This window comes from Eurosta solidaginis, chromosome 4, assembly GCF_040869045.1.
Source record: "Eurosta solidaginis isolate ZX-2024a chromosome 4, ASM4086904v1, whole genome shotgun sequence".
NCBI lineage: Eukaryota > Metazoa > Arthropoda > Insecta > Diptera > Tephritidae > Eurosta > Eurosta solidaginis.
This window is the reverse complement of record NC_090322.1, coordinates 273,118,727-273,128,649: the sequence shown is the minus strand read 5'-3', so window position 1 is coordinate 273,128,649 and position 9,923 is coordinate 273,118,727. Positions and strand designations below refer to the sequence as shown.

The window sequence follows — 9,923 nt, the reverse complement described above, 5'->3', positions numbered from 1 at the left end:
GCCAAGGCAAATTTATACAAAGATAAAGGCCCTGGCAGACTTTCCATATTCATATGAAACTGCTGATCCAACCAGCCTTATGAAAACCAATGCAGTTGAGTATTGGTGATATACCACAGCGCCCTAGCCATAACCATGCCATAACTAACTAATTGGCTTTGGTTTTTCGCCTATTCATAAGTTATAAATATTTGAGTTGGTCAATTTGTTCACGTTTTCGATATTTTATTTTTCGTTTTGGATACGTTTTGACTACGTGACTTATTATTTGTGCAAATTGCTAGCTATTTTATAGCGTTTTCTTCTTTTTGAAGAAATTATCATATTTTTTAGCTTAAGGCACAAATAATCGATGTTAAAAGATATGATTTAGTAAAAATTGGTTATGACTACGACTATGGCAAGTATGCCAGGCCTTTAAAGACTAAAATAACGTTTCAATTATGCTATGTGTTTAGGCCACCAGCCTAAATATTCGCTACCACCCTAATGCACATTTTTGGCAATATTATTATTTACCGGTAACGGCCCACCCCTGCCGAGCGCTAACTTCAAAGGGGAAAAACTCGACGAAAGTTAGCTATCGGCAGGTGGTGCGGACCTTTTTCGTTTTAAATCTTTCTTTTCTATTTTGGAACGTTCACGAGCCAGCATCTAGCCCCAGGTGAGTAAGACAAAACAACCATTTTATACAGTGTCACATATAAATAATTTGCGAGTGTCAGTTAGTTAATATTTGCAAACAATTAACGCCATAAATTGCGAACTGCAAAGCGAATTTATTGGTATCATTTAACTCCTCGCCATTGCCACTTAATTTTTAATTCTTAATTTTCTTTTTGCAATTAATTACTGGTATAACGCTGAATGTGTTAAGTGCATTTTGTATTTTAATTAGCTTTCCTGACGAACAGGAAGTTTGTGAGTGTTTCACTTTGATAAGCAAATATTGTAAAATATTTATAAATAAATAATTGTAACTACTCGGTACTAATTCTTCCTTTTTTATTTTCTTTTATTTGCGTGCGATCGCGCCCCACGACCCGGGTGCCACATTCCCCCCGCAACATTTGGTCCTTCGAGCCGGATATGAACCAGCGACCTAAAAATTTTTTTGGTTGAGTGATAGAAAATTTGTTTTCTGAACGGCGAATTGAACCAACTGCCAATTTAAATAACTATCCTGAAACGGGAAAAGGACTTCTTAAATTATTTCTCACACTTCACAAATTGTATTCATAACCGACACTTTAAAATGTCAAATACTGTCAGATAGTCGAATGAACACGTTGAGAGAGTGTATGATCAGTAATTTGGTGTAAGATCTCAACCATTGAGTGGATCAGAAATAATCAACAGTGCGTTCAAAAAGTTATCACTCAACAATTGATCATCACTTCTATTCGCTGAAGGCGCTCAATGCTCTTCTTTTAAGACCCGGGTTTTCTGTGAGAGTCAAAGTTTAACCCTGCCACTTTGTTCGATAACATAAAATGTTGTTTTTCACCTCAGCTTAAGCGACCGAAGTGGCAGGGTTAAACTCGAATAAACGCTAACTGGCGTTTAAAGTCGCACTGAAAAACCGGGCCTAAATAAAACTCCTTCGGGCGAGGAGGTTTAATTCTTTTCTATGACGTTATACTATGTATCAGTGCATGTATGTACTTAAGTATTTTTATTATTGGTCAAGTTATTATGTTGAGATTTTATTTTGAGTTGTGTTGCCATCTGCCGCTATCACAATGAAAGTGCAATTTTACAGTGCTTTTGGTTTTCGTGTTGGCTTAATTGGAATTCAGTTGTGATTGTGAGTTTAGGTGGTTATTTGGAATAAGATAAAGTTCTGGTCATGGTGGAACCATACACATTGGCACAGGGCGACACACATACAAACACAAATAGTAATTCCATTTACCTTGTTCTTGTAATTCGATGGATTAATGTCAAAATCTACTGCGCCGGAAATGTCAATTCATGTTAAAAAAAGTACCAATCACCTGATTTCCGGCTATCACTTGTATGGTTCCACCCATATATGTAATACTTCTATATCACTACTACTGAACTGTGCAGCCTGTCAAACATTACAGTATAGATATACAACGAGAGGAGACAAAATCTCAAGGCTGTCGTTAAATTTTTGTAAAAAAGGGGCTTAAATATATGTATATTTCAATAAGCCAGCCTTCTATCAATATTGTACATTAGGCTATTTCGTTCTCCAAATGAAAATGTAAGCTTTTGTTTTCCATTAGTATTATAAAATTTTCAAATCATATTGCAATTTAAAGACGCACGCGCAGGGATTCGAGGAATATATCTCTTCATTGCGAGATGCTAATGGCACCCTTCTGGTTCAGTCTGGCCGGAAAACAGGATTTGTTGGTATGATCGTTGCTTTAAGAAATATTTTTCCACTATTTGAGAAGTTAAAAATTTTGGCATGACATACCTTTTAACTTATAAGCTTTCACAAGACTACCTGGAAACCTTTTTTGGTGCAGTTAGGGCAAGAGGGGGTTTCAACAACAATCCCAACGCAGTTCAATTTAAAAGTGCATATAGACGACTCTTAGTAAGGCACGAGTTAAGTACGACTGAAAGTGGGAATTGTACCTTGAACGGCGAATCCATTTTAGAGGCATCAACAGCGTCTACTAGTGTCCATAAAAAAATAGCCAGGTAATAGATTTCGAGTTCGCAAATATTTATGTTAATACGATGTGGGGATTGTATATGTGGACAATATTATTCGTTATATTGCTGGCTATGTTGCTTGGAAGGTACAAAAGAAAATAAAATGTTCCACATGTCAAGGGCAATTGATAGGAAGGTATTGATATAGAAGTATTATATATATGGTTCCACCATGGTTTTGATGCTAGCTATATATTAGGGACAGGTTATTATGTATGTATGTATGTAGGCTTTGTTGGTATTTATGTATGTATGTATGTAGGTAGTACCAAAGAAATTGAAATTAATAAGATTAAAAAATATAATAATTGTTTAATTTGTACATACAAAGTTTTTGTAGCAAGCGCATAAAGCCAAATATTTTATTATAAAAATAAAGCGTTTATATATACATATGTATGCATGTACATAGGTATGTGATTTTTTGTTTGATCAATAATGTATTAATTATCGCCCATATCCAATTTTTTCAGTCTCACGTAATGTAAAGCCAATAAATACGGATTCTATATAGTTTACCCCTATTCATATACCTACATATTAGAACAGATTAAGAATCGCCATGTTTTAAACATTGATATAATCACATATGTATGTAGGTATAATTTTGATTTTTTCTTATAGATAATTTTTTCAAAGCAGTAGGTATGTATGTACATCGCACGTTTTATTGTAAACAGATGTTTTTCAAAATTTAAAAATTTTTGGGTAAATGCAAATTTTTATTTTTTCTTATGCTTTTTTGTTAAAATGAAATTCAAAGACAACTGCGACGCTCGTTCTGTTTTCTTGGAAAATTTCGAGAAACCAAAAAAAAAAAAATTTTTTTATAGGCGATGGATTTCAAGTTGTTTCCAAGAAGCAAAATTCCAAAAAAAAAAAAATGGAACAATTTTATCTCTTATCTAGTAACATAATGTAAAATTTTTTCCTTGGAATTATGTCACTCACTTCTTCATCAGCTAGCTTCTTGGGAGCTGAGTATTGAACTCGAATCTGCAACATTCATACTTCATACCGGTGTAAAGGCAGATACCTTTAAACACTCAACCACATGAATTCTTCGCTGCTCGCTTTGCAATCGGCCTTTAGCTCCCGAGAGGCTAGCTGGTGAAGAAGTGAAATTCAGAAACATGTCCTAGTAACCATCGCCGTTTGTAAACTTTGCAATTTTTCTCTAATATCAATAACAAAAACTATTGTATAAAGTAATATGAGCAAGTCTCGCTAATTAAATACATAAGGTAAATGATTATATATATTTAATATTTTGTACATACATATGCATGTATGTGTGTACATATGTGGTCCATAAAAATTAAACTAATGATTTTATTTTTATTTATTTTTTTCGCAAACAGTAGTACCACGGTCAAATATGTAACATATAAACCTTAGTAGTAGTCTGAAATATACCCTCTGTACGATGCATTTAATTCTTTTGAGGACCACCCTAATGTATAACGAAGGAAAAGGAATTTATATTTGACTTAACTAAATCCCGGTTTATTGCTTAAGTCTTTTTATTTTGCTCAGTTTTGTAAATCATATACCCAAATGGAGTTATGATCCAAAGTTTTAAATTCATTGTTAGCATTTTACCATTTATAAGTTTTCTTCAGAATTACAAACGACTGCGGAAATATAAAAGTTTCCCACATATCAGATATGATCGACTCTTAATAAATAGAATATAGAGTAAAATCACAGGGCCACCAAACGTTATTTATTTTCTGTTGGAAAAAATATGTTGCAAAGTGTATTGTTGGTGTGTATTATAAGAGCATGCATATCAGCTAGTTTAGCCGGTGAGCCTGTTTTCAGATATTTTAGATCAAAAGTCCCAAAGCTCCATTTAACAAAAATTACACGTTTCCAATGCTTTTTCGTGCTTTTTACACAAAGTTGTAGACCATGCATTCTCTGTGCATCTTGTCTGCAATGTTTTTTCATGGAGGCAACCCTTTTTGCGTTATATCTTGTAAGCCGCGACCTCTAAATTAGATCTCACATTATCCTAGAGCCGAGTTTTATGAAGCAAGTCGCTCAAACTTTGTATTTGAACTAACGTTCTGTACAAATTTCGAAAAATTTGAGTGTCTCTTTATAAACTTCACGGTTTCAGCGATGTATTGCAGAAACGGTTGACCCTGTGCAAAAATTTTGCAGACAAGACTTCTAAAAGCCTCTATCTTTGTAACATATAAAAGCGCTGTCAAGACTTCGGAACCGAGGTATTTGACATTTGGTCAAACTAGGGACTATGCATAGCTTCGTGACGTATTTTGTTAATCAAAAAATAAGTAATGTCTAGCGGTCCTGGGATCTTGGACTAATGTGGCTTATACATATCTAACCATGTTTGTATGTACGTGGGTAAATATGAGTGTAAATATTTACTTATTTGCGATTGTTGTAGGATTATAATATGCAGCCTCATGGACATATGAGCCTTTATCTTTTTAAATACGTTTTTTATATTTCTTTGTTTAAATTTACTTAGTTTAAGATCAGATTTGGAAAAAATTAATTAAGTGTATTTATTAGGGCTCTGCAGTCAATTGACTGCTTAAAATTTTTAATAATCACATTTCCAATTATTGAGTTAATCAATTCATTTTTTGTTTGATCAGTCAAAAGAGAATCTTCCTTCAACACATTTTGCTTTTCTTGATTAATCAAAAAGCAAACGAAATGAGTAATCGACTTTTTAATAAATCACAATTTAAATAAATTTAGTAATCAGATTTCTTGTACATTACCTAAGTTATACGTCGTTGGTATGTTAGATATATGTAAAAGTTTTGAAAATTTTTTGAAGCTTGCTTTACATGCGTATGTATATTTGACCAAAATAAGCTAGTTTTGAGTAACCAGTTTTGAATCGCCCAAGTAATTTTTGATTTTGATAAATAAACTAGCTTTACCCGGCGTACGTTGTAACGCCCGAGATCGAGTGAGTGCTGCGTTATTTTTTCTGTTTTGTTTGTTGATAATTTAATTTATTGTTCTATAAATTTAATTGAATTTTGTACCAAAATTTGGTGAAATTTTCTGTTAAAACATTTTATTCTTGTATCTTATTGCTTATTGTAATGCATGTGGGTACACAATAGTTTTGGTTTATTCGTTCGGTGCAAAGATAAACAAATTTTTTGGTGTTCCAACTCTAGAGCAAGCAACACATAGCTGGCTATGGGAAAAGCACGGACTCCCTAAATTTAAGTCTGCAACAGTAAGCGATTGTCCTTGTGCTTTGTTGATTGTAATTGCAAAAGCAAGGCGTACAGGAAACTGTAAGCGCTTAAAATTGAATGGCAAATATGTGGGAATCATTGGGATCCGTCGTATGAGCACATCTTCACCTTTGCTTTTACCGATGATGATTGTTGCTTCGATTACATTCGGAATTAATTTCTAAACGCAAAATCTAGTTCCATTGCACAATTTTGGTGGGTTTAAATTCCGAAGAAGCATGATTGGTGAGCCAATTTTCAAAGTTGATGTGCCACGCCCCCTTTTTCCCAATTCCACATTTTCTTGGTGGTGTTAGGGATTGACCTAATATAACTCCTTACTGAATTTCAATGTTCTGACATGTATACCTTCAAAGTTATGCAGTACCAAAGATTCTATTTGTATGGGAGGTGCCACGCCCCTTTTATATATCGAAATTATTTTTAGCCTAAAACCTTCCCGTTGATCGAAGGAACCTATAACCAAAATTTGGTGACGATTGAAGTGTGGGAAATTCGTTTCCATAGCGAATTTGATTTTTATATATATAGATAATTGAGCTTACGCGACTAGTCGAATAAAGACACAGCCCTAATATTTATAATAAGTTCCAACCATATGTTAACTTATTTTTTCCAAAAGTGAACTAGCTTAATAATTTTTCAAATAAGATAAGGCCCATATACATATCTGTGAATGTATAAACATGTGTATTAATAATGCATATACGTAAATATATGTATGAATATTGTTGTGAATGCTTAATGTATAAATGTATGTATGTATATATGGACAGCATGTGTACCGCTCAGTCGTCATAGATGGTTCCGATGGATATCAATTCCTTTGTCATACCTCAATACTCCGGCGGGCGGCCTCATTAATAAGGTCGCTCCTAGTATGATTTCACATCATTTTTTACAAATCAAAATAAAACTCAACAAGCATAGCCTAAAATTGATTCACTTTCAGTTCATTGCCTTGTAACTGTACTAAACGAAAAGCTTCGCGTATGGTTGGTGTCATCAACAATTTAAGATTATCTTCAGCTTCGCCAGGTAACGAGCGTAACAGTTCCATTGAAGCAACAACAAGTTGCGCTAAAGCCGCCTTCTTATAATTCGAATCTTTGAGTATACTTGACGCACGTTGTTGTTCGATTTCCGGTGAGACTGCCTCAGACTCGCATTTTTGTGGACGATTTGTGTCGAAAGGATTATTACGACTTTTTGGTTGGAATTCACTGATCAGTGTTGTCATTGCGAGATTCTCTTCTTCGAGCTGCTGTTGCATGCACTTGCTGGGCGATGCCGATTCTGTTGTTGCTGTCCCTGAATGTTGACTTGAATTGTCGCTATTGCTATTTATTGCTATATGCATCAGTTTAGCATTTAATGTTATATATTGTCCTTCACCACGTTTGTCACCACCACCACCACCACTCATCCCCTCCACACCATGCAATTTACCATTTTCAAGATCATGCATTGCCGAGTTGTTTAAATATAACTCACACACCAAATTCCAAGCATCTTGTAAACAGAAGAGATAACGGACAAAATTTTCCTTTTTTTTAACGGTGGTGGTGTTTAAACGCGAACATGATTCTAATACATAATTTAAGTCTTCTGGACCCAAATTATATATAACAATATCACTCAAATAGGAATCCACTAACGCAATAAAATAAATCATCCATGATGACGTCATTTGTTTGTATAAATTTGCTGCATATTCAATATTGGATACTTTTTGCATGAGAAATTTTAGTCCTGGACGTGAGTCGAATTCCAGCGAACTGGTCAAATATTGTTTCACACAACGCAATAATATTTCTTTTGAACGAAAATCTAAATCATAATCATGACTCGAAGCCGTGGTTGCATAATTATCAAAAATGCATGTTGATACCGCTTGGGGTACACATTTTAGGCGCGATAATAAAAGTTTCGCCACTAATTGTAATAACATTTGATTTGCTAATAAACCCACAACCAAATTCTTAAATGGTATACGAATTACAAAATTATCCAAATTCGAATTAAATCCATTATTAAGTGGATATAGTAGAAACGAATAGCTACGCTCATCGGTCAAATGTTTATCCAAATGATTTGATATTTTCGTTGCTGGCTCACGTTGATTGTCGGATAGAAATACTTGCTGAGCCAATGAGTAAACACGCGTTAGCTCATCTAAGGTGCTATCGCGTCGTGCGGCTACTTTAACATTAGCACAATCGCCATAAAAACTATTCGATTTCTCATGAAAAGCAAATGATAATTGCCTCAGTGGTGCTATAGTTACGGTGCAGGCGCGATGTATGGCCGAGCAAGCGATCATCCATTGTGACTCATTAAAGAGCATGCCCGTCGATAAAATAACGTGCTTGAGACACGATACACCAACGCGTGCTACAGATTCGTGCGCTTGTGCAGCACATTCGATCAATACCAACAACAATTGTTTCATTGCCAATGTAGCGGATTGTGATATTTTTGTTGGCGAATCAGTTATATTAGCGCCACTTTCCTCGCTCGATGACGAACTGTCGTATTGGTTATTATGATTCATATTCTCATTATCGTCGTCAATACGTTCTGTGACGAATTTCAATTTTGAAAACAATGAATTATGGTGTTTAGTAATGTTAGATGCACCGTTGGAGTTTGTATTACTTGTCGTTGCCGTTGGATGTACTATTTGTGTAAAACGCGTCTTCATAACGCCTTGCCTCTGACGAGTATCATTTACAGATTTTTCTATAAATTCTACAACTAGATCGGTGGTCATGCAACAACAATGTTTAAAGTTTTTCTCTATCAATGACCATGGTGCACCCGTTTTATTAATATATCTTAGCCAATCTTGTATCATTGGTATTAACAAATGATTAATGCAATAAAAACCAAAATCAATGCCAGGGCTACATAAGAGATTTTTAAATAATTTAAAAATTGTTTGTAGTATTGGTGCTTGATGTGAATATGGGCATACGATCAATGAATTTGTTAAACCATCCAATAGTAGGAACCAAACTTTTAAAACACCTGATGGTTTGTCCATTTCATCGATTTTTACAATTGTATCTTTATCGATATGTAGCGAGCGATATGATATCATATGTTGTTCATTTTTTGTTTGTAAATAATCATTGCCAAAATATGTAAAATTTTCCATAGAATTTGGTATATTTGCATCGATAATATGCGTGTAAGTGATACCTTTGATTTTGTAAGTCGAATGAAAATTTGGACACTTTGGCATATTGTACATGAAACCTAAAATAGATGAGCAACGCTCAAGGAAACGTAGTGTTTCATGTAAGAATTCAGTTGGTCGAAAATTGTTCTCTTCTTCGCCGCCGCCATTGGTATTGGTATTCGCGCATCCGCCGCTGCCTCCTGATATTTCCAAATAAGATAACAAGCAAAGTATACAATCTAAGCCGGCATTTGCAAATACTAATGTATTATCAGAATCAAGGAAGACTCTGAATATGTCTATAATGTTACTCATGTTAAGCATGCGACTGCGGGCATTACGTAACGTTCCGAAAAGTGGACGCCATCCAGAACGTATTTCTGTTCTATGTGCTTCAACTATTTCATACAAGCAGGAAACAATTTGATCCTAAAATTGAAGGAAAATACTCGAATTAAATAATTATTATGGCAATTAACAAAGTTGATAATATACTAAACCATAGGTACATATGTAAATACAATGGAAAACGTTTGCTTGTTTCGCGCCGATTTGACCCTTCGATCCGTTGAGTGTCCTGCTCCAGCTCCCTTAATTTCTTATCTTCCACTTCCCTCTCTTTATCTTAGAATCATCCTTTTCAATTCCTCTTCCTTCTTTTCTTCATCCTTTACCCTTTATCTTATATTTTTATCCCTGTTCCTAAATCTCTCCTCTCCCTTTTCCTTCCCATTTGCCTATCCTTTCCTCATTTTTTCCCACCTCTTCTTCATCTGGTTCAACGT

The 9,923-nt window shown here is 34.7% G+C and overlaps 1 protein-coding gene across 2 annotated transcripts in view; it reads right to left on the bottom strand.

Moving 5' to 3' along the window:
- Window positions 1-334: 334 nt before the first annotated feature.
- Window positions 335-9,923, bottom strand: part of LOC137251505 (brefeldin A-inhibited guanine nucleotide-exchange protein 3) — an 81,363-nt gene continuing 71,774 nt past the window's right edge. For both annotated transcript variants that reach the window (XM_067786208.1, XM_067786207.1), the window contains one exon: window positions 335-9,567. In XM_067786208.1, coding sequence (XP_067642309.1) covers window positions 6,886-9,567 — 2,682 coding nt within the window. In that variant the 3' untranslated portion in view covers window positions 335-6,885. The remainder of the gene's footprint in view (window positions 9,568-9,923) is intronic.